Source organism: Sorex fumeus, unplaced genomic scaffold, assembly GCF_029834395.1.
Source record: "Sorex fumeus unplaced genomic scaffold, SorFum_2.1 ptg000044l, whole genome shotgun sequence".
NCBI classification, from domain to species: domain Eukaryota; kingdom Metazoa; phylum Chordata; class Mammalia; order Eulipotyphla; family Soricidae; genus Sorex; species Sorex fumeus.
In genome coordinates this window covers 54,635,724-54,662,340 of record NW_026606101.1, presented here as the reverse complement: position 1 = coordinate 54,662,340, position 26,617 = coordinate 54,635,724, and the positions used below count along the sequence as shown (strand labels likewise).

Sequence of the window (26,617 nt, the reverse complement as noted above, 5' to 3'; positions counted from 1 at the left end):
CGGCCAACCCGGCTGACCCAAGTTTGATTCCTCTGCCCCTCTCAGAGAACCCGGCAAGCTAGCGAGAGTATCTCTCCCACATGGCAAAGCCTGGCAGGCTACCTGTGACATATTTGATATGCCAAAAACAGTAACAACAAGTCTCAAAATGGACACGTTACTGGGCCTGCTCGAACAATTCAATGAACAACGGGAGGACAGTGCTACAGTACTATAGGTATTGGTAAAAGATAAGTAAATGTACATGTGTGTGCTTGACTGCATGAGGGATCAGGGAAGGAAGGAAGAAGACATTAAAGAGCTAGGGGTGATGCAGATGGAAATAAACCAGCTTAAAATGAAAATAGGGTCTGGTGCGATAGCACAGTGGAATGGGCATTTGCCTTGCACACGGTCAACCCAGGTTCGATTCCCAGCATCCTATATTGTCCCCCAAGCACCGCCAGCAATAATTCCTGAGTGCAGAGCCAGCAGTAACCCCTGAGCATCGCTGTGTGTGACGCAAAAAGCAAACTAAATAAATAAATAGATAAATAAAAAATAAAAGAAAATGAAGACATTGGCATATAACAGGTTTACAAACATATATCCTAACAAGCAGAGGGACAATTAACAATCTCTTCACAACAATGACACAGGTTTTGATTAAGTTTCCAATTGGTTCTTTCATTCAAATGCCTTCACTTTCCACTAATTTGTAAAGAAAACATGAGAACAGATCTGTGAGTCTGTGTTCACATATTGTTTATTATTCACTGTAATAAAAGGTGTGGATTGATATAAGAATGGGGACTTTATTTTTAATGAAAATCATATTCTTCCTTGTAAAGAAAGGGCAGTGGAGAGTGGTAAAGGCCTCTGTGCTACTCAACTCCAAGGAAGACAAAGTTTTATTTACTGGGTTAATCAGTCTTTTTTACAGTTCAGACGCTGCACCCTAGAGATAATAAGATGAAGCAAATTGCTACAGCTTTTAATGGGAAAACCAGAGAATTAACATAAAACATATTTTCTGTTAGCTTTGAGCTACCAACAATATATAAATTATATAAAATCACTCTGAGCTACTATAAGTCAATGTACTTGAATCGCCTTAGCCAGCACTTACCAAGAAGTAAAAATACAAAGGTGAAACTCCATCAAGTAATGCCATATATATATATATATGATATGTAAGGAGAAATTATATATTAGGATATTACAATCATTTTGGAGGTCTAGACCTGGAAGATGACATTGCTTTGTCCTTTTTCCCTTGCCACAAGGAACTCAGGTTTATTACAGTGCTCCTTAGGCACTTTCATTCCATTGTGTTTATCTGTAAACTCTTCCATATGCTCTCCTCCCCAACCAGTTAATCAGCTATTTCCCCTAATCAGAATCTGTTAGTTTGTAAGGTCAGATTCTTCTAGGACACAAAAATTGTAATGTAAGTTAATATCGCCATTCTCCTCTCCTTATGTCTTGAATGGTTTACTTTAAAGCAATGTCCTTTTTGTATAGATAAAGGAAGGCAGTTAATATTATGCTTTGTAACTTGGGATTTAATTGGCTTTGAATATTATTCACTCTTGGGCATCTGCTTTCTCCACTTAATCCTCAGTTGCCCTTAGTTCCTACCACCACAAAAGTTGGGTCCCGACTAGAGACTGAATGGACCCAAGGCAAGCGGTGAGCTACCCTGGCATCGGAATGTGCCAGGCCAAAGTACCACAGTTCTCAACTATAAGTTAAGAGCTTGATCACAGACAAATGCTGTCATGATCCAAAAGTAATGATGAGACTAGGATACTGCTAGAGATAGGAAAGACTATCTAGCCTGAGAACTGTAGTCTGAGATTGAGATGGCCCTAGGAGAGCAATTCTATAAGTTTAAGATATTTCTTACTTATCCTTACAAAATTATTTATATCATGTATGCTTATATGTTTGTTGGACAAGGAGAGAAGAAACACACCCAGGGAATTCCATTCTAGGGTGGGTCTTCCTGCTGAGAAAGAATCTGTCCTAGAAGCAGCTTTCCCTGAGGGAAAGAACTCTACCCCTATTGATTGTGACCACAATGTGTAATTGTTACCCCAACCCCTCATGCTTTGGGATTTAACTAGATGGTAAGAGTGGGCTAGGGGATCAGGATCCAGACTCCAGAAGAAAAAGGAGAAAGGGAATCCAGATTCTAGAGGCGAGAAGGAGAATAAAGGGAGATAGAGGAGGAGAATAAAGTAGCATGGGGGAGGAAGAAGCAGGAGGAGAATCAGAGGAGAATGGAGATGGGAATGGAATAAACTGCAACTAAGACCAACCAGCCTGGCCCTCATTTCCTTCCTTTGCTTGCCCATCATCATCAACCTCCCCGGGGTGGGGGAACCAGCATAGGACTACCAAACTCAGGCAGCGGGAGAGATAGACTGCTGCCATCTTTTTGAGTTTACACACAGACCCCCAAAATAAAAAGAATAAAAAGTGAGTAAAAATTTTTTTTTAAAGTGAGTAAAATTAAAAAAAAATAGAAATAGAGAATTATAGATACAGCTTTCTCACATGAAAATTCTTTGGTATTGCAACATTACATTACATGATTTCCATAACTATCAACCTTCTTAACACATAAAATATACCCCAGGAAATGAGATGAGTACTAAGGTACTCTTCTCATTTCTAAGGGTTAAGGGCTGGAGCCATAGCACAGCGGTAGGGCGTTTGCCTTGCACGCAGCCAACATGGCCGACCTGAGTTTGATTCCTCCGCCCCTCTCGGAGAGCCTGGCAAGCTACCAAGAGTATCTCGCCCACATGGCAGAGCCTGGCAAGCCGCCCGTGATGTATTAAATATGCCAAACACAGTAACAACAAAATCTCCAATGGAGACGTTACTGGGTCCGCTCGAGCAAATCGATGAACAACGGGAGGGCCTTTACCTTTACTAAGGTACCGATACTCATAGCTCTTTCTCTGCTGCTACTGTTGGACTCATAGATTCCTTTCAATGAGGTGAGTTTATGTGCCAAGCAACCAGGATGATGATGTAGCCCAAGAAGGAAAGCGAACTGGTACTAGAGTATCTTAGGTTCACCTGGTTCTGGAAATCCTTGCTTCCTAATGATAGTCATTCTTTACTATATACCCATTCAGAAGGAATTCAATCATTTGCCAGCACTTTGTTGTCTTTTTAAAGATCAAAAGACTTCCAAGGTCTTACATTGTAGAGGTATACAAATACTAAAACATGCAGCTGATGAATATCATCTATGCCCCTTGTGCCCCTTCCTGCTTTTTTTTTTTTATCTGAATCAAATGTATTTTGTTCTTCATCTAGGACATGATTATGGAAAGATTAATATTCAAAACCCTCCTCTGTCATACATAAAATTCTAAAAAGAAGTCCAATAAAATATCTGAGCCGATAAACCAATTCACAGATTAAGTGAGGAAGTATTTGAATTTCTGGACATTGACAGTTTTTTTTTTTTTTTTTAGTTCACCAAATCATGCTTCCTCTATTAATGAAATACAACACTTTCAAAATAACTTACCAACAAGGGGAGAATGGGAAAGATAGGAAGGGGGAGGAGCAGGGGGGGAGGAGGAGGAGGAGGAAGAGAAGGAGAAGGAGGAGGAGGAGGGGGAGGAGGAGAAGGAGGAGGAGGAGGAGGAGGGGGAGGAGGAGAAGGAGGAGGAGGAGGAGGAGGAGGAGGAGGAGGAGGAGGAGGAGGAGGAAGAAGAAAAAAAGGAGGAAAAGGAGGAGGAGAAATAGGGTCAGAAATATTTCCAATCCTTAACTCTATATTTCAATTAGAGCCATTTTATTTTAGTCATAGGACATACCGCATTTCCAGTTTAGAGCTGATTTGAACAGAATTCTTAACTCTGGAGGACCACTAATATGGTAGAAATGTGGTAAAATTAGTGACAGAAGGCAGTAATAATGTAGAAATGTGATAAGATTAGGGACAGAAGTCAGTGGGTTTTCTAGTTTTTCTTCATTAGAATAAAGATAAGTTATTCCACAGTTCTGGTCTCAATTTTATTGTATATTAGAAGGATCAACAACTTTTTATGTCTGTTAAGAATATTTTAGTCTTAATATATATGTGATTCTTTCTATTATAGGAAAACATTACCTAATCATAAATACAACTACATAATCCTATGCTAGACATACCTGGAAAGGGTTTGGAAAGGGTTGGAAAGTAGAAGAACGAAGACTGAATCTAGTGGGCTTGGTGACTTATGATTATTAGATAAGAGATAGATGATATTCTAGCTTCTCCCCAGATAGTTTTCAGATGAGTTACTGGCAGAGATGTATGTCTACTAAGGACATATAATTAGAGGAACCACGGTGAGATGTAATACTGTGTATGCTTACTGTTTGTTGTCTTAGATTTCTGTTACTGCTTCATTACTGAGCATATAAGGGAAACAGGAAGACAGAAAGGAGGAAAATGCTATAATAGAAGGGTTATCTACCTGCCTTCCTTTCTAGCTTTATCTGATGACAGCTGACCTATATAACCTGACCTCAAAACAGATTGGACTATTTCCAGTTCGTAAGTGCACCAACTTCAATGTCACTTCTGAAAATCTTCATTTGTCTAACTAAAGAGGTAAAGGATATCTACAATGTAAACTACAAAATGCTACTCCGTGAAATGAAAGAGGACACAAGGAAATGGAAACATATCTTCTGTTCATGGATAGGAAGAATCAACATCATCAAAATGGCAATACTCCCAAAAGCATTATACAGATTCAATGCAATCCCTATAAGGATACTCATGAAATTCTTCAAGGAAATAGATCAAGCACTTCTGAAATTCATATGGAACAACAAATGCCCACGAATAGCTAAAGCGATTTTTGGATAAAAGACATGGGGAGGCATTACCCTCCCCAACCTCAAATTCTACTACAAAGTGGTAATAATTAAAGCAGCATGGTACTAGAAAAAAGCCAGATCCGCAGACCTATGGAACAGGGTGGAATGTTCGTACACACAACCCGAAATGTATGAACATCTAATCTTTGATAAGGGAGCAAGAAATGTGATGTGGAACAAGGAAAGCCTCTTCAACAAATGGTGCTGGCATAACTGGACAACCACATGCAAAAAAAATGGGCTTAGACCTTGACCTAACACCATGCACAAAAGTCAGATCAAAATGGATTAAAGATCTTAACATCAGGCCAAAATCCATAAGGTACATTGAAGACAAGGTTGGCAAAACTCTCCAGGATATTGAGGCTGTTATCTTCAACGACACTTCACTGACCAACCAAGTGGAAACAGAGATCAACAAATGGGACTATCTTAAATTAAGAAGCTTCTGCACCTCAAAAGATACAGTAACCAGAATACAAAGACAATCTACAGAATGGGAAAGAATATTTACCCAATACCCATCTGATAAAGGGTTGATATCAAGGATATACAAAGCACTGGTTGAACTCTACAAGAAGAAAACATCTAATGCCATCAAAAAGTGGGGTGATGAAATGAACAGAAACTTTCCTAAAGAAGAAATCTGAATGGCTAAAAGGCACATGAAAAAATGCTCTACATCACTAATCATCAGGGAGATGCAGATCAAAACAACAATGAGATATCATCGTACACCACAGAGACTGGCCCACATCCAAAAGAACAAGAGCAACGGTGTTGGCGTGGATGTGGCGTGAAAGGGACTCTCCTTCATTGCTGGTGGGAATGCTGACTGGTTCAGCCCTTTTGGAAAACAGTATGGACGATTCTCAAAAAATTAGAAATTGAGCTTCCATTTGACCAAGCAATACCACTTCTGGGAATATATCCCAGAGAGGCAAAAAAGTAAAGTAGAAATGACATCTGCACTTCTATGTTCATTGCTGCACTATTCACGATAGCCAAAATCTGGAAAAATACCCGAGTGCCCGAGAACAGATGACTGGTTAAGGAAAGTTTGGTACATCGACATAAGGGAGTACTATGCAGCTGTTAGAAAAGATGAAGTCATTAGCACAGAGAACCAGCAGCTTGGAGCAGAAAAACAAATGGACTATGTGTTAAACCACGCCACCAAGCCTGCCCGGAGGGGAAAGGGCGTTGACTGGCCCGCCCGCTCCTCTCTGGAAAGAAAGATGGCGGCCGCACGGGAGCCTTGTGGACAGCAGGTTTGAGCCGGGCTCGGCGGGAACGGCGGGGACCTCATGGGAAGGGGGACTTTGTGGGCCGTCCCCCACGCCCCACCGAGGTCGCCAGCTGCCCCCCACGAGCGGCTCTCCGGCACGGCCACGGCCCCGGAGGCACAAGGACTTAGCACAGAGAACCAGCAGCTTGGAGCAGAAAAGCAAATGGACTATGTGTTAAACCGTGCCACCAAGCCTGCCCGGAGGGGAAAGGGTGTTGACCGGCCCGCCCGCTCCTCTCTGGAAAGATAGATGGCGGCCGCACCGCACGGGAGCCTTGTGGACAGCAGGTTTGAGCCGGGCTCGGCGGGAGCGGCGGGGACCTCATGGGAAGGGGGGCTTTGTGGGCCGTCCCCCACGCCCCACTGAGGTCGCCAGCTGCCCCCCACAAGCAGCTCTCCGGCACGGCCACGACTCCAGGGCACAGAAGCCAGTCTCTTAACTATCTAACTTTTAATAGAAATTCTTCCAGGGTCAATAAGTAAAATAGCAGAAATTCAAAACCGCGCGGACGCAATACCAAGTTGTAGAAAGCAAATCATTTCACAACGCTGTTTCAGCATATCTGATTGTGGGGGGTGGGTCGTATACTCTAAACAATAATTGTGCATCTTCTATCGAAACAATCTATCTAGTCAAAGTAGATAGAGTATTAACTAGAACTCATCTGCCTCACAAGAATTGGGAGGGGTGGGAGGTGGGGGTCTATTGGGGTTCGGGGTCAAAAATAAGTATTGGTAAAGGGAAATGTGTTTGATATTTACATGACTGAGACCTAAACCCGAAAGCTCTGTAACTTTTCCCACAGTGATTCAATAAATAAATAAATCAAAAAAAGAAAAAAGAAAAGATGAAGTCATAAAATTTACATACAAATGGTACTACATGGAAAGTATCAGGCTAAGCGAAATGAGTCAGAAACAGAGGGTCAGACACAGAAAGATTGCATTCATCTGGGGAATATAAAGTAACAAATTGGGAGATTAACACCCAAGAATAGCCAAGATAAGTACCAGGAGGTTCACTCCATGGCTTGGAGGCCAGTCGCACATGCTGGGGGAGAAGGCAGCTCAGATAGAGAGGGAGCACCAAGTAAAGGGTGTTGGGAGGATCCTCCCAGGATGAGAGATGCGTGCTGAAAATAGACTACACACCAAACACGATTCCCACTCAATGCCTCTTTTACAAACCACAGCACCCAAAAGGAGAGAGAGAACAAAAGGGAATTCCCTTCCATAGGGGTGGGGTGGGGAGTGGGAATACTGGGAGCACAAGAGGTGGAGAATGGGCACTGGTGGAGGGATGGGTACTCAATCATTGTATAACTGAAACCCAAGAACAAAAATTTTTAAGTCTACAACTGTACCTCATGGTGTTTCACTAATAAAAATTAAAAAAAAAACTCCGTTTGTCCTCTTCGGGAGTCTATTAATGAGAAGCAAAAAAATCTCTAAAAATAATAATAATAATTGACAGATACTCTGAGAGAAAGACCCATACTCTTAGGAGGCATTCAAAGAATGAGATATGAGATGCATATTTGTTTTAGAGAGTTCCATGGAAATCAATAAACACATACATAAGTCAGTCCTCATATAAAAATAATAACCTAGACAATTTTAGAATAATTAATATGCTAAAAAATAGTGTTAACAATATGCTAACATTATTTTAAACCATTTACATGTAACTCTATTATTTTAACTTTGAGATAAATAATGATTAATTTTATTTTAAATATTTTTAAATGCTGAGGCATAAAAGTTTAAGTGACTGAACACAAAGAAACATAATTAGAAAATGGCAGACATGGTATTTGAGCCTGTTATAAACATTCACTATATTTCTTGACCAATTATGGATATTCTACGCCTCTTAAGGCATCTTAAACGATTATCACTGGAAGCATAATTAAGCTGTTTCAGCATTTTGTTTTTAAGACATAGTATTTTCTTCACAAGGTTGAGTAAACAGTTTCAAATGTTTTAAGCTCCTCACTTTAGTATATTTCTACAACCCCATCAAAGTTTCACAGACTACTCCTGATAACCATAAAAAACATCCACCAAGATTATTAGATGTTCTTGTCGGTAAAAATTCTAATGAATAACATCTGTACTAGTACTATGGAAATAACACAAAGTTATTAATGGCCTTGATTAGCTTTCTATTTGCAAGGAAAACTGATGTCTGAAATGAAATCAAGACATTTTGTCTTTCCTTCCAAAACGTTTATCAGGGAACATAAAAAGTCCAAGACCTATAACCAAGAACTAGAATACCATGAAATCTTAACATCATTCAAATAATTTTTCCATCTGTTGGCTGAATTAAGTTCTTAATATTATTGCCAAAATTAATTTGCTACCGACGATGATGATGAGAGCAACAGAATTTAGTGTTGTTATATGCAAGATTGTGTACTGACATATGACATGAACACCCATTATTTCATGCAGTACTGCAGTCAACTTGGAGATGTGTCATTAACTCAGGTGAGTAACTAAAATTTAAGTAGCTCAGTAAATTCCAGGGTTATTATTTGAATGCCTCTAATGAAAGTAAACGTGTTATCTTCTAATGTAGTCCACTTAAGACTTCAAATTTCCTTACTGTTAGTAACATATTACTCTTAAATTTTCATCTCCTTTTCGGGACTTCTAAATATGTACCTTTGTTCTGTTCTCTAAATCTGCACAGACAACACGATGTTAAATTTCTGTCCTAGTGAATGCAAGAGGCATTAGCATCTTCCATGACATCCAGGCAAAGTTCTAACTCTTCTTTAGTCAACATTCTGTATTTATTTCTGCCTTAGGCATATACTTTATGCTGTCAATGTCAGTTTATATATTACCAATAGAAAATGAACAATTTTATGGTGGGGCATATGCAAAGTTATCTGTATATTCCAAGTATGCTTCTCAATACGAAGATTTAAAAAATTGAGATGTAATTCACATACCATGTTAAATCACCCTTTTAAAAATAACTCATGTACCAAATAACTCATGTATCTATTAGTAATCAATCCCTATTCTCCCCCACCTTGCTATTGGAAGCCAACTGTTTCTAGTCTATGGATTTCCCTACCATATTAAGTGGAATCTATTTGATATAGCACAGTGGGTAGGGCATTTGCCTTGCATGCGGCTGACATGGCCAATCCAGTTCAATTTTTCCGCCCTTCTCGGAGAGCACGACAAGCTACTGAGAGTATCTCGTCCGCACAGCAAAGCCTGGCAAGCTACCTGTGATGTATATGATATGCCAAACACAGTAACAAGTCTCACAATGTTTCTGGGCCCGCTCAAGCAAATCAATGAACAACGGGAGGGCAGTGCTATATAAGAGGTGGAGTGAGTAAGTGTACAAACTGATCAATGGATAATAATCCATGCAGCTGTTAGAAAAACTGACAACTATTGAAAAAAAATACACAATGATTACACTTTAGGATCTCTTTTCCCTATTCAGAATGTACCAGTCCCAGCTTTCAAAACACATTTTGTCTCTTCAACCCCTTTTTTATTCACAAATGTCGTTTTCTTTTTCTATATTATTTACTTGATATAATGGAAAGTGGTAACCAGATGAAAACAAACATGTATACATTCATTGAGACAATGATGGAGGAAAACAGACATCCTGGTAGAGGTGTGATGTCATGGTATTATATGGATAAAGCCTTGTCATTGACAGCATTGTAAAATTATAAATCAAGATGAATAAAATGCAATTTTAAAATGAGGTGGAAAGGAAGGACTGGGGGCAGGAGAGATAGTACATGGGATTAGGCACTTGCTTTGAATACAACTGATTCTGGTTTTATCCCTGGTATTTGACATAATAGTGAGCACCACCAGAAACAAATACTAAACACAGAGTCAGCTATAATCTCTGGGCACCTAATACAAAAATACAAAACAAAATGCAAAATATTCCAGAAAACTCATTTAAAAACAGCTGCTGGGGCTGAAGAGAGCACAGGTTGGTGAATTCCAAGCACTGTCCAACAGGACTTTATCACAGGCATTCTAAATGGACCCCTGAGCCCTGCAAGGAGGGATCAGAGTAGATGCTTAGGACTAAGTCCTGAGAATTTGGTTGTGGCCCCCTAAAAAAACATAAATTGAAAAAAGCAGCTACAAGGAGATCTCTCCTATTCTTCTCTTCTCCTGCCATTATTGGCTCCGGGTATGATCTACAAGTGACTCTAATAGAACACTTTCCCATAAATTTAAAGAGAAAAACTTTCAACTTTGTTAGCGTTACCGATGAGAAAGGCTATTCTGAAATAAGAATTATAAAGTGTAAACTAAGTCATCCCAGACGCTATTTTAATACAAGTACCCCATCTGGAAATAAGGCATCCCTGTCGATTCAATAGCAGAGAAAACCAAGAATAATATATGTAACCAAGGAGTTTAGTATGACTATCAGTTTCACAAAATAACATTTTCCAATGTTCCATATAAATAGTACAAGACCAAGATGGAAATGAAAAAAGCTTGACCCTTTACAAAGGTTTCAGGTAACGGGCTCACAAGTTTGATTTCTAGTACTTTAGGTTTTCTGAAAGACCACCTTTCTTAAGTGGAGCAAATACATATTCTATTTTTTAAGGCCAGATTGTATTGTTTTACATTTAACTTAAACCAGTAAACTATATAACTTAAGTGGATTCATTGTTTACATCAAGTTAAGAAAAGGGATATATTTGGAAATAAATTTTATCTTTCAAAAACTATCTTGTGGGGGCTGGAGTGATAGCACAGTGGATAGTGCGTTTGCCTTGCACGCAGCCAACATGGCCTACACAGGTTCGAGTTCCAGCATCCCATATGGTCCCCTGAGCACCGCAGGAGTGATTCCTGAGTGCATGAGCCAGGAGTAACCCCTGTGCATAGCTGGGTGTGACCCAAAAAGAAAAAAAACAAACTATCTGGAGGCTGGAGAAATAGTATAAGCAGGTAAAGTCCTTGCCTTGCACTTAGCTGATGTAGGTTGTATCCCTGCCCCTGCATAATGGTATCTTGAGCCAGAAGTAATCTTGGAGCTCAAAGCTAAAAGCAATCACTGAGCAACAGGATGTGACCCAAAAGCAAACAAACAGAAAAACCCATCTGAAGTTTAGATGTTTTTAGATATATATCTATATATAATATGTATATATACAACACATTTCCATTGGAAAAGCACATTTTAGATTTATGAAATTAGTTTTAAAATGGCTTATAATTGGCATGACATTTCAAATATCAGGTCAGGAGAAATCAGAAACTGTGATAAAGAAAGGCGATGAATCATAGAGCAGAGGCAAGAAAGTCATATGATCATATTTTTGGCCTTCTTTTCTGTAAAAAGAAAGTATTTATCAGTTAACAATTTGAAATTTTTTTTTTCTTTTATCATTGTAGCAAGAACTTATCACATTGATTTTTTTTGTTTTGGGTCACACCCAGTGATGCACAGGGGTTACTCCTAGCTCATGCACTCAGGAATTACTCCTAGGGGTGCTCAGGGGACCATACTCCTGGGATGCTGGGAACCGAACCTGGGTTGGCCGCATGCAAGGCAAATGCCCTATCTGCTGTGCTATCACTCCAGCCCCCACATTGATTTTTTATTTAGGAAATGTTTAAAAAATAATGGGTATCTCAGTTCTATATGGTATAGCAAATAATTTGATCTTTATTTTTACCACAAATAGTGAAATAAGAGATATTATAAGAAATTGTAATACAAGTTTAACATCATCTCAATACCTTGCCTTCATTTATATACAGGAATATAGAGAAAATAGTATAAAAAAGTGAGTCATTTACTACTATTATATTGATCTTGTATAAATCACTTGTCTCCATTTTTCACTTCTTCATACTGATATAAAAAGAAGTTTATTATAGAAAAAAATCAGGAAACAGTTCTAACTTTGTGATATTAACACAACCTAAATTGAATTCTCTAGTTCAAGGGTGTGGATTTTATATTTTGACTAGACTCAATGAAAATATTGACTTCTGGATGGGGGGGAGGGATATTATCCTGGTGGTGGAAAACGGGCACTGGTAGAGGGATGGGTATTTGATCGTGGTATGACCGAGATCCAAGCACAAAAATTTGTAAATCTACAACTGTACCTCATGGTGTTTCACTAATAAAAAAGAAAAAAAAAAAGGAAAAAAAAAGAAAATATTGACTTCTTTATACAGAAAAATAATTTTCATGCCACAAAATAAATTTTTTTCTCAAGGACTTCATAACCTAGTATATATCAGAATTATTTCTTTGCTATTTAAGTATTACCAATCATGCACTTTTATATGATTCTAGAAGGTACTCCTACAAGATAGAATTATGAGAATTTTGATTTTAAATTTGAGCATTTTTTTGTTTTATTACAAAAAAACCTCTGTTCTCTGGTATTGAAGCTCAATATAGAAACATAATTAAGGTGCATATTAGGTAAAGATCAGGGAGAAGAATTAATTTATAAATTTCAAAGACATATATATTAAAAAATAAAGATTATATCCTCTGATTAAGTAATAGCATGTCCCAAATTTAAATTTCTCATTTCAATAAAATTCCATTTAAATTCTATAAGGAATTATGTAATTCATAATTATGAAACATAACAAATTAGTTTCATCTATGTAACTAATAAACTCACTGAGAGGCAATGCATGCCTTTCCTGATATTTTTTCCACAATGTAAAAGGAACCTTACCAGTTAGGCCCTATTGTGATGCCCTGAATTTCAAACAAACCAATTAGTCCCCATCGCAAATGGTGATGTGTAGGATGATTTACTAAACACCTCCAACCTTCTATCTAAAGAGACTATCCTTATCAACAGTAGACTTTGTTTAGCAATAAAGTATGTACAGGAAAAAGGTGTCAAAATGAGCAAAACAATGACTATATCTTATCTGAGTTCTTTTTTTCCCCTAGAACAAAATACTCCTACGAAACTTTCCAGTGGAAAAATTATCTAATCATCTTGAGTTAAAAAATATATACTTAGATATGTATTGCACTATTTGATTTTTAAATTAACAACAACAACAACAACAACAAAAACAAAGAACAACCATAGAGACAGTACAGTGGGTAAAACACTTGCCTTACACACAGTAGACCCAGGTTCAATGTAGTGCCACAAACATCTTTGAGGTAAAAATTCATCAAGGTCCTACAAACTACAGCTAAATGCTTTCCCAGGGACCATGATAGGATACTATTCAGCCAACCTCTCACCCCATACCAGGTTCCATAAATCTCATCTCTTCATAATCTCTGGGAGTAGCAACCAACTCAGTCTCATCCAGTGTCCTGCTGAGATGAACCTACACCATATACTAAAGGCACAATCTTATGCCAGACCAGAGAAAAGGGACATTATTTTCTGTAAAAGTTTTGTAGAAAAGCAATTCAAAATAGATTTTGAGACAAGTTTTTTTGTTCTGAAATGTTACCATTTCATGGCTAGGTTTATTATGTGTCACAAACACAAGCCATAAACACCATCATCTAAAAAAAGGAAAATGTATAAATGCTATTGGGATGCAATTATATACAATCTAAAAATTAATTGCCCATCATCAAACTCATGGCACGTAATTCTGAGTCAGCTAACCACTCCTCCACCCCCACCACATTGTTATTTAACTGTTGACGTTTACTGGCAGGTACAAAGTAATTAAAAATAACCCAGATGTTCTAAATATGGACATAACAAACAAGAAATGCTTACTTCTTTTCTTCTTTTAAACTTGTATATTTTTGCATTTAAGCTCACTGTAGTCCATTTAGAGAAATTTACTATAAATAAAGCACCTATATTTTTATAGTAAAAGTTTTGGGAACACAAACATGGTTTTCTACACTTATTCTTCTTTTCCATAACTTAAGAATTAGTTCCTTTCTAACTTCTGAATAAGCAAAACTAAGAAATAACCAGTATCCAGTCTATGGAGACAGTATATATCTCCATATTCAGAGACAATATGTTGTATTCACCTTTAATTTCCCAGTAGCCAATATGCTTGGGTTTCCCTGGAATAATATCACTTATTAAAATTTTAATTACTAATTAATATCCCCTGAAGCTACTCATAGTTTTGCAAGTTAGAACGCAGAGCACAGAGAACAGAAACATCGAATCACAATGCTCTACCCTGATTATACCGCCTCAAACCATATGGATTACTAATTAAAAATTACTGAATCCATATGATGCATACACACATATACACACACTTGCAACACACAAACACACATTCTCTAAAATAAATTCTCAGATTTCTTCATTATAACCTGATGAGAAGAACTAAGGAGAGGTAGGAATAGTACAGGGATAGTAGAGTATATAGACAGTACAGATGGTATCCTATCTCAATAGCATAGTACACATAGTATACTATCTCTATACTATAGTATACTACTTGTGTACTATAGTATAGAGATAGTAAAGTGAATTTCTGCATGCAGCTGACCCTGGGTTCATCCATTGTACCACATAGTCCCCTGAACATCACTAGATACAGTTTCTGAGCACTAGGTGGCCCTGGTGAGTGATTATAGACCCTTTGAACACCAATTTGGAGTCCCTCCCCATCCTGTTGCAAAAAACAATGACAGTTCAGTATTGAAATCTAGGTTTGTTATTAAAATAAGTGACCCTATAACCAACCATTATTATGTACTCTCTGCACAGAGACTAGAACGATCTGATCTTTGGAATACACTATACAAAGAAGGTAAAGTCATTAGGGTTAGGTAAGCAGCTTTTAGAAAGATAACATTCAAACCTTCTAAGAACTGATATTGAAAAACATGGTCTGGATACTAACCAATGGATCTCATAGCAAAAGATGGAGAAGACCATGGATACAAGACAAACTATTCCTTACAAATAATACAGCACTCATGTCAAATTGGAGTAATTGTTACAGAGTCTCTTTTAGACATGAGAAAAAGAAAAGTGGTACTGAGATTTTGGACAATTCCCCAAAACAGGACTTTTTCTATAGAAGGCTGCACAGAAATGAGAAGAATACGTTAATCTAGGAAAACTTGAAGCCCTGGTTATTAAACTATGAATAACTATATCTGATTCCCCAAACCAGTCCAGATTTTTTTCTCATAATTTCACGGTCTCAATAAGGACAATGAAATGCTATTTCAACAATTCAAAAGAAACTTGAAGTAGACAACAAGGGCCCAAAAGAACAGTGCAGAGACCTGTACTCCTATGTTCATTCACAACAGCCAAAATTTGGAAGCAAGGCAAGTGTCCAAGAACAAAGAACTACATAAATTAAATGTGTGCACATACACAATGGAATACTACTCAGCCACAAGAAAAGATGAAGTCATGTGCCTTTGTGCTACCTGAATGTATCTAAAGCATACAATGTTGAGTGAACTCAGTTAGAGGGAGAGGAGGAGACTCAGAGATGATTATATGTGGGATATAAAGAAATTTTATGGAGGAATATCAAGTTCCCAAGTGCAACAGATATGAAGAGAGTAGGAATTGGTCATCAAGTAGAAAGTATACCACTGGAGTGGAAGGGGGTAATAAATTAGTGAAACAAACATTAATATAATAGTGGAGGAGAAAAGCGCATGCCACAGAGGCAGAGAAGGGTTGGGGAAGGACAGTGTACATCGGTTGAGGATAGGGGATAGTGGTGAAAGGATTAGTATTGGAACATTAACACTATGACACTATCCTCCCATTCTTCATCGATTTGCTCGAGCAGGCACCAGTAATGTCTCCAGTGTGAGACTTGTTACTGTTTTTGGCATATTGAATACGACATGGGGAGCTTGCCATGCTCTGCCGTGTGGGCAGGATACTCTTGGTAGCTTGCCGGACTCTCCGAGAGGAACTGAGGAATCAAACTCGGGTCGGCAGCATGCAAGGCAAATGCTCTATTCGCTGTGCTATCGCCCCATCCCATTGGAACATTGCACACCTAAATATCACATAATGAATAACTTTGTAACTTGGTAATTCAATATAAAAATAAGTTAAGAATTTAAAAAAGTCATAAACTGACCACAAAAAAAAGGAAAAACAAGCAACTGATTCAAAACATCACTAAATTCCAATTGCCAAGCAATATTAGTAAACATGTTTGAAAGTTCTTCCAAATAATTCAGGTTATAGCTCAAAAATATACCAAATTCAGTGTGGAATTTTTGTACAATCAGTCTTTTACCACAAATAAGAAGTCAATACTCTGGATCTAGATTTTTCCATTGAAGAAATTAAATAACTTCATGCTATATAATCCAAGATATGCTGACTTATCTAAGAAATTAACAAAATTCAATTGCTCCCTAGTATAGATATTCCAAATAGACTCAGATATTTACCTATGCACTAACAAAATACATCCAGCTGGTATACTAACTTAAAGGTACTATACACTCAAAACTATTGTTTTGACGTATGTAAATTTGACTTACCTACTTCTGTTAGTTGTCAAGAAAGGAGAAATTTTGAAAGAAGTTAATTGAGATACTATAGGATAACAAAATGCCATTTGGTTCCTGCAAGGGACATCTATCATCCACATCATGACAGTATGCCACTTTTCAGGAAAAAGAAACTAATTGCTCATCCTCTCCTGAGCTATTTTGAACATGTACTCTGTGAGCACAAACTTTCCTTTTATAAATTAAGCCTGGCCATATGGCTTTAAAGGCCCAGTTGAGCTCAGATGTTTATTATAAGATCAAGATGGGTCCGAGCAACAGTACAGTGGGTAGAGAGCTTGTCTTGCACTCAGCTGACCCAGGTTCAATCTCTGGAACCTTATGTCGTCCAAAATAATGACACTGGGCATCATCAGGAGTAATTTGTTGCTCAAAAAACAAATGAGACATTGAAGATAAAGTTGGCAAAACCCTCCATGACATTGAAGCTAATGGTATCTTCAAAGATGCCACGCCACTGGCCGAGCAAGTGAAAACAGAGATAGATAAATGGGACTATCTTAAACTAAGAAGCTTCTGCACCTCCAAAGAAACAGTGACCAAAATACAAAGACAGTCTACAGAATGGGAAAGGATATTCACCGAATACACATCTGACAAGGGGTTGATATCCAGGATATACAAAATACTGGTTAAACTCCACAAGAAGAAAACATCCAACCCCATCCAAAAATGGGGCAATGAAATGAACAGAAACTTTCTCAAAGAAGAAATCCGAATGGCAAAAAAGCACATGAGAAAATGCTCTACATCATTAATCATCAGGGAGATGCAGATCAAAACCACAATGAGATACCATCTCACACCTCAGAGACTGGCCCAAATTCAAAAGAACAAAAGCAACCGATGCTGGCGTGGATGTGGCGAGAAAGGGACACTCCTTCACTGTTGGTGGGAATGTCCACTGGTTCAGCCCTTCTGGAAAACAGTATGGACGATTCTCAAAAAATTAGAAATTGAGCTCCCATTTGACCCAGCAATACCACTCCTGGGAATATATCCCAGAGAGGCAAAAATGTATAGTCGAAGTGACATCTGCACTTGTTTGTTCATTGCAGCCCTCTTTACAATAGCCAGAAACTGGAAGAAACCTGAATGCCCAAGAACAGATGACTGGTTAAAGAAACTTTGGTACATCTACACAATGGAGTACTATGTAGCTCTTAGAAAAGATGAAGTCATGAAATTTACATACAAGTGGTACAATATGGAAAGTATCATGCTAAGCGAAATGAGTCAGAAAGAGAGGGATAGACATAGAAAGATTGCATTCATCTGGGGGATATAAAGTAACAAAGTATGAGATTAATACCCAAGAATAGCTGAGATCAGCACCAGGAGGATTACTCCATAACTTAGAGGCCAGCCGGGTATCCTAGAGGAAAGGGCTATTCAGATAGAGAAGGGAGCACCAAATAAAGGATGTTTGGAGGATCCTCCCAGGAGGGGAGATGCATGTTGAAAGTAGACTATGGACTGAACATGTTTGCCACTCAATGCCTCTTTTGCAGACCACAACACCCGAAAGGAGAGAGAGAACACAGGGGATTGCCCTGCCACAGAGACGGGGGGATGGGGGGATGGGGGTGGGAGGGATATTATCCATGGTGGTGGAAAATGGGCACTGGTGGAGGGATGGGTATCTGATCATTGTATAATTGAAACCAAAGCACAAAAAATTGTAAATCTACAACTTTAAAAAAAATAAAATAAAATAAAGGGGAAAAAAAAATAAAAAAAAATAAAAAAAAAAAAAAACAAATGAGCTAAAATAACATCAAGGTGATCCCAATGCAACTTCATAACCATTTCCAAAACTCTCACATCTATTGTTATAAAGTCACTTTCTTATCATATATTTTAAAATTACTAAACATTTGGGGTTCAAACCGAAGGACATTTAATCTCAGAGCTATGCAATGTCAAATGTGAATGTTTGTTCATATGGAACTACCAAAAACACAGCTGGAAGCACTGTATCACCCCTAAATTGCTCTTACTATGGGACCATAAGATAACAGGATGGCTGTGCTGGTATTGAAGTTATTTTTTATTTATTTATTTTTCTGCTTTTTGGGTCACAGCCGGTGATGCACAGGAATTACCCCTGCTCTGTGCTCAGGAATTACCCCTGCCGGTGCTCAGGGGACCATATGGGATGCTGGGAATTGAACCCAGGTCAGTCACGTGCAAGGCAAACGCCCTAACCACTGTGCTATTGCTCCAGCCCCCTAAAGTTACTTTTTAAACCCTCCCCCATATCTGACCTCCACTGAACCCATACCGAAGTTAAAACAAGTAATTTTTGCAAACACGATATTCAATCTCGACATTCCTTGCCTTTCTCACATCCTATGCCCATTTTTTATCCAACATTCCATATCATCAGAAAACCCAATGCTACCCGCTCTATACTGTCCTCCCCGACACCTCTCTGAAAAGGAAAAAAGTAGAAAGTTGATCTTCATATTTCTGATTTCACACAATGTTAATATCTGATATGTCACATGATGGCTAGAAGTAGCACACTGAAGTCCTTCTTTGGTGTACTTCTGTATTGATTATGTAATTGTGTTTTCCATAAAAGTAGATATTAAAGCAGCCATAACCTGCCTGAAGCACAGTGATGTGCTAGGCATGAGAATAAATGTATGAGGCCAGAGTGACACTCAACTGGTTTGAATACAAGATTTGCATGCAGAAACCATTTGATCCAGAACACTGCATAGTCACACTATTACCCCCTACTCCTCCTCAACCCCGGAAAGAATTGACTTAGTAATGGCCCCTTCAGCAACACTGGATATAGTCCCACCTTTCAAAAATAAGTTAGTAAATAAGTAAATATATTAACTTGAACTGTGTTTCTCAGTAACAGTAAGTGAACAGAACCGGCACTGAGAAATATGAAAGTGGAAAATGAAAGTTCACAGAAGAAAAGGAGCAAAATGGGCCAATAAAATGTCTTTCAAGAGCACAGACACTATTAAAAGCTGTTACATAGGAAGAACTCCTTTGGACCTCTTATTAGACAAATATTTCTTATATACAACCATGAGTCAAAATAGCTTTGTCCCATAAATTCATGATTCAATGCCATTTTCCAAAAGTGATTTAGAAGTGGTTTCAGAAAAGCACAAAGCGTGCTTTGACAGTGAGGAGTTAAACCCTCATAGGTAACTTTAAGTAGTGAGGTGACTCAACAGGTTTTGCAATTTGCTTTGGATCAAAATATGAAGACATCAAAGTTGGGCATTAACTGTCTACATTTCTAGGACTTTCCATGTACCATTTAATTACACAGCACAGTCTTCAGCAGACATCTTCTCTTGGCACACGTCTTTAATATTTTAAGTGTGTGATTATTGTTCTCAAAGCATATAATTATTTAACCAATAAATACTAAAACTTCTAATTCAGTTTCACTGGAGAGAAGATAATTCAGAAGAATGAGCAATATATCCCAATTATCTCTTATCTTCTAAATTTAAATAATAAAATGTTAGAATGGGTTATATTGGAAGTAGAGTTTAGTCTCAGTTTATTCTACACAAAGGTTATCAGGATTTTTTTTCTTACCTTTCCATATGTGTTCTTGTTCATCAGAAAAGAGCCCTAAGAGTCTTACTTAAGAGCCCTCATACTGACTTCAGAGTTTTTGAGGTACGGGTAAAAACATTTTTTTGAAACACCTGACAATCACAATCTGATTGAGGAATTTGAAATAGAAATATGTCTAAACTCAAAGTCAGCTTTGCCCTTATTGTAACCAAAAGTCACAGAACAAGTCACTTATCTGCTAATTTAGTTTCTTTGTCCATGGAAGGAGCAGGTCACCTACAGCTCCTAGGTGAGATATCTGCATTTTACTTAAGTGAGATTATATGCAAATATGGTTCACAACCTGTAAAGTGGTGTGCACTCTAATAGCTGCGATTAGGAGTTTGTGTGCACAAAGACATTGCCCAATAAAAATGTCACTGATGAATAAACAGATCAGAATGCAGTACTTTTTAGGAGGTGTATATATAGACATGGCATTCAAGAAAGAAGACATGGGGTTGGAGCAATAGCACAGCATGTAGGGCGTTTGTCTTGCACGAGGCGGACCTGGGTGCGATTCCCAGCATCCCATATGGTCCCCTGAACACCGCCAGGGGTAATTCCTGAATACAGAGCCAGGAGTAACCCTTGTGCATTGCTGAGTATGACCCAAAAAACAGAAAAGAAAAAAAAAAGAAAGAAGGCAAAATTTAAGCAGAATCACACAAGAATCTCTTAGGTTATAAATACTTAGGAGGGAAAAAAGAATAAACAAAAATACTCTTATTTCTAAGCAGAAGTCATACAAATACTGGAGCAAAGTGGAGATAAGTGAAAAAGCCACTAAGCAACATGACAAACTAAGTCTGAGGTATTTGCTTGAGAGAAACAGAAAAATGGGTTAATATTAAACAATCATCAGAAACTGACTAACAAATCACATTCCTCAGATTTGGGCCAATCCTCTTTAATCTTTCCAGAGTTTTTCCTGTTTCCTATGATCCATTTTGTGAAAATTTATTTTGGCTTTCCCTTGGCATAAAAGTTTTACTATGCCACATTATCAAAAAAAAATGTAAAAAATCCCAATTGGGCTTTTAAACTTGCATATTTCTCAGTAAATGCCTTTTCAGTCCTATAGACTCCTACAAATTTTTACCTGAAAGTCTTTGGTAACCACATCTGCAGTCACCCACCCGCCTGCAGTTTTCTGAGTGATGATTGGACTTTTTTGCTCTATGGCTCTGTTTTCCCTGTTAAGTCTCCAACAATTACAATTCCATTCACCCTTCCAGCTGAACATGTAAATCTTCTGCTAATTTTTTTCAGATGTTGCCTTTCAAGAAAACATTAATTTACTCTCTTGTGCTCCTGCAATATCAACTGTTGTTCTGCTTATAATATTATGGGTTCCTGTTAGATAACAACTAGGTTATATTTTTCCCTTTCAGTCATCAACTTTCCTTATAAAATTTTCTCTGCAGAAACCAGTACCTGTTCCATATTTGCACCTAAGTAAATGTACATAGATATAAAGTACACCTTCACTATTGGGAGGTCTATTGGAGCCACCAGCACAGAAAGATTAGAAGGAACTAAGTTCTTGTGTGCCTTGCCATGTGACTCTAAATAGGTAAAGATCCATGGTAGAAAAGATAATGGGAATATGCTTAAGGAGAAATGTTCTGAAAATGCATTTGGAGTTTAATGTGATGCAGTCACACCTGTGATTTAGGGCACTGATGCATGAGAGAATGAGGGCTGGGTTTTAATTCTTGAAAAAAAAATGTGCTGTTGATATAGGATCTGCTGTTAGAGGACCTGTTGATGTAGGATCATGATATAGGATCTGCTGTTATAGGATCTGTTGTTTAGGATCATGGGATCATGGGCTAGAAGAACAACATTGTCAAAATGACCTACCATTCAAATGTCATATAAGTCCAATGCAATCCTCTCAAAATTCCAATCATATTCTTTAAGAACTTGGAATAAGTTTTACTAAAATGTGTATGAAAGCATAACATTCCCCAAACAGTCAAAGAAATTCTAACAGGAAAAAAGAAGAAGATGAGAGACACGGCATTTCCCAATCTTTAGCTACACTACAAAGCTATAATAATAATAATAATAATAATAATAATAATAATAATAAAACGGCATGGTATTTGGACACAATATAGACCTTTATACTAATGAAACGGAATTTAAAGTCCTCAGATAAGCCCTCTGGTTTATAGGCAGTTAATCTTCAAGAAAGGAGCCAAACACATGAAGTGGAGCAAGAAAAGTCTCTTCAAAATATAGAAGGAAAGAAGGAAGGAAAGGAGGGAAGGAGGGAGGGAGGGAGGGAGGGAGAGAGGGAAGGAGGGAGGGAGGGAGGAAAGGGAATCATTGTCACATCATACAAGTCAATTCAAAGTGGATTAAAGACGTTTATATTGGACTGAAATCCATAAAATAAATATAAATAAAAAATATGCAGAACTCTCCAGGAAAAGAATCTCAGAGGTATCTTCAACAAGCAGATCACAGAGATAAAGACAAAAACAAAATAAACTAATGGGACAATAACAAATTTAAAATTTTTGCACAACAAGACAAAGTCACATTAAAATAAATGGCACACTGGAAAAAGGTGGAAAATATCTGCACATAATACATTAGATAAAGGGCTAATATTCAATATTTATAAAACATTAATGAAGCTCTACAAGAAAATTTCCAAGAACCCCATCCAAAAAGGGTAAAGAGATGAACACCCAGAGTAGGCAAAAAAAGTATGAAATGATGTACTTTGCCCCTACTAAGATAGAGTTAGAGGGTATCAATGTTAGGAACATTCAGAAGGAAAGGGACAGGTATTGAATGCTCCCTCTCATATGCGGGACATAAACAACAAGGGAGCAACAAAAGGCCGAAAGCAATAGAAGTTGGTCTGAAATTGAGTCTGGGTGGGAATAGGGTGGTGATGAGAGGGGAGCAATGGAACACTGGTAGAGGAAGTGAGCACTCTTGTAGTAGGAATGGTGTTAGAACAAGGTATGCCTAAAACTGTCATCAATGGATACTGGGACTCATGGAACCTCAATAAAAAAGTGAAAATGAAATCAGTGAACTTTCCTATTGACAAATAAAAAGCTGATGGTGAGTAAACAGACATTGACCATGAGGGGATTAAAAAAAAGGAACAAAAGGTATTAAGAAGCAGCTTATTCTTCATAAAGGAATAGGATAACTGTGGCAGACAATGGGAGACATAAACAGTTTTTACCTGTGGAAGTCGAGGCTTGTAGGGCAAACTGCACTCAAGGTCAGCCAAGATGCTAGTCAAAGAGTCGATCTCAGCGTCCAGGCTGGAGCGTCTCTCCTCAATGGTCTTGCCGCCAGGGTTTCCCTGCAAGAAGCAACATAAATATTACACAAAAGGAAAATCCTAGTGTCCTTCAATAAGAGTTCAAATTGGCATGAGATTGAAGGGTTAAAATAATTGTTCGACATTGTGCAATTTTTCCGTAACATTTTTATTGAACTTTTACAAAATCTGTGAGATCAGGCTGAATAGAATTAGCATCCCTTTTTAAAATAAGAAAACTGATCCATAATAAGTCACATATTTTATGTTCACCTATTTTACATGATTTTTAAATATTTTATATGTATAAGAATTCAAAGGAAGTAATAGGTCTGTCTGGCTCTGCACTCAAACATGGATTCAACAAAGTAGATTCTAAGTTTAAAAAGTATATGTAGGTTGGAATATTGCTCAGTGATAGAGAACCTTCCGTCCTTGTATGAGGCCCTTAAATTGGATACCTAGAACCACAAAAACATAAAGGAAGAAACAAAAGTATAAAACAATGGCACTTGTAAAACTAGCAACAATGACAACAACACCAAAAATAACCCAAACAAAAAATGGGAAGAACTGAACAGATAATTCATCAAAGAAGACACACTGGTGGTCAATAAACAATGAAAAAATGTGCTGCATCACTGATGATCAGGCAAATGCAAATAAAAAAATGTGAGATATCATTTCACACCCAGGAGAGGGGCACACATTAAAAAAGAACAAAAAACATCCGGTGTTGGATAGGATGTGGAGGAAAAGGAACCCTCGACCTTAGCTGGGGAAATTATTAACTTTTTCAACCTGTTTGGAAAATAATTTAGAAATGTCTCCAAACACGAAGAATTGAGTGCCCACATGGCACTTTCACCACTCCAAGAGATTAAAATCTTTTTTATGAAGACAGTTGTGCATCTATGTTCATTGCAGCATCATTGACAATGATATAACATAGAAATGCTTCAAGCATCCAAGAACAGATGACTGGACAAAGAAATTACAGGATATGTACAAAATGGAATACCACTCAGCTATGAAAAAATATAAAATTGCACAATCTGGTTCTACATAGATGGATCTGTAAGAGTATCATGCAGAGTGAGATGGAAGGAAAGGTACACTCACATATGCGATAGAAAGAATCATCGTAATTGAATAACAAATGTCCAAAGGCAATAGACCATGAGAACCATTCTTCATAACCGAGCTTACCGCAATGGGAGGCAGTGGTAGATGGGGAACACTATGATAACGGTGGAGGGACTTGGGCACTGGTGGAAATAGTGCTGTTAGAAACTTATAAGAATGAAATTCTGTCCTTTCATGTATATAATCATGGTGCCTCAACTTTTTAAAAAAGTAAGTAAATATAAAGTTAGGTGGTCTGAGGATTTAGAAATAGAGTAAGTTATTATATTTTTTTCACTTTTTACTGAGGAACTCTGATCTATAGTACTAAAATTAATAGCTCCAATGCAACAACATCCCAACCTCACAGGGACCACAGCTTCTCTCCACCAGTGTCTAGCGCATGGTTTCTATCCACCTCCACCCCCATATAACCCAGTTTTGGAGATTAACTCTAGTTCTTTGGACTCTGGCAATTTGTTAAGGTCACAAAATAATTATAGTCATTCATATATAATAAAACTGTCTCTAAATGCCCTGCCACAGTGGCAGGGTGGGAGGGATGCTGGGACCCGTGGTGGTGGAGGATGGGCACTGGTGGAGGGATGGGTACTTGATCATTGTATAACTGAAACCCAAGCACAAAAATTTATAAGTCTATAACTGTACCTCATCTGGGGGACATAAAGTAACAAACTAGGAGATTAATACCCAAGAATAGCTGAGATAAGTACCAGGAGGATTACTCCACGGCTTAGAGGCCAGCCGGGCATTCTAAGGAAAAGGGCAGCTCAGATAGAGAAGGGAACACCAAATAAAGGGTGTTTGGAGGGTCCTCCCAGGATGAGAGATGCATGTTGAAAGTAGACTATGGACCGAACATAACTGCCACTCAGTGCCTCTTTTGCAGACCACAACACCCAAAAGGAGAGAACAAAAGGGAGTGCCCTGCCACAGAGACAGGGTGGGATGGGGGGATGGGGGTGGGAGGGATACTGGGATTCGTGGTGGTGGAAAATGGGCACTGGTGGAGGGATGGGTATTTGAACATTGTATAATCGAAACCCAAGCACAAAAATTTATAAGTCTACAACTGTACCTCATGGTGTTTCACTAATAAAAATTAAAAAAAAAAATAAAGATTCCATCAAAAAAACAGTGTATCTGTAATGCGAACCAATAGGTCTAAAATAATGGAAGGTTAGTGCCATTTGTTAATTTCTATTGTACTTGGCCAGAGAGTTAAAAAGCAGAATAGTGTCTGGTAGAATTTAGAAAAAGCATTTATCAATAAACTAGAATATTTGCAGCACAACAACATAATGATATACTGACAAGCAAGCATTACATCCTTTAATATTCCAAGCAATGTATCCTTTTAGTGGATACACTGTATTAGGTAATTATAGTAAATAGCATTGCCTATTGAGTGCACTACTTCCTTTTACCCAAATGACTTGCTCACCAAATCATCTTCTGAGAGTCATGAGTCTTTTTAAGCCCTCACATAAAAGAGCCTTAAAGAGATCTGGTTCAATGATCATCTCTTATAAATTCAGTCAGTATGCTAATCCCTCTGTAAATTCCTAATCACAGGGAAACATACTCTTTAATTTTTCTCATACTATCACCACCCAACATTATCTTATACATGCACTTGTCTGTTTAACATCAGTCTTCCTCTGGAAAATATAAGCTTTATGAGGACAAGGGATTGTCTAGTTTGCTTCTTATTATTTCCCAAAATATTACTTAGGGCATAATCCACGGAAGGGTTCTATTTTTTGCCTAAATGAATGAATGTTACATATGAATGAAAAAATGACAAGTCTAATCAGAGGTCCGTTCAGTAACTTTTTTATATCAACATCTTTTGAATATATGTATATGCTACTTGAGGTGGGCTGGAGCGATA

General features: G+C 37.9%; 1 protein-coding gene across 1 annotated transcript in view; it reads right to left on the bottom strand.

Moving 5' to 3' along the window:
* The window catches only part of LPP (LIM domain containing preferred translocation partner in lipoma), a 758,624-nt gene that overhangs the window by 359,173 nt on the left and 372,834 nt on the right, over positions 1-26,617 (bottom strand). The window contains exon 7 of the mRNA XM_056121924.1: positions 23,497-23,619. Coding sequence (XP_055977899.1) covers positions 23,497-23,619 — 123 coding nt within the window. The remainder of the gene's footprint in view (positions 1-23,496; positions 23,620-26,617) is intronic.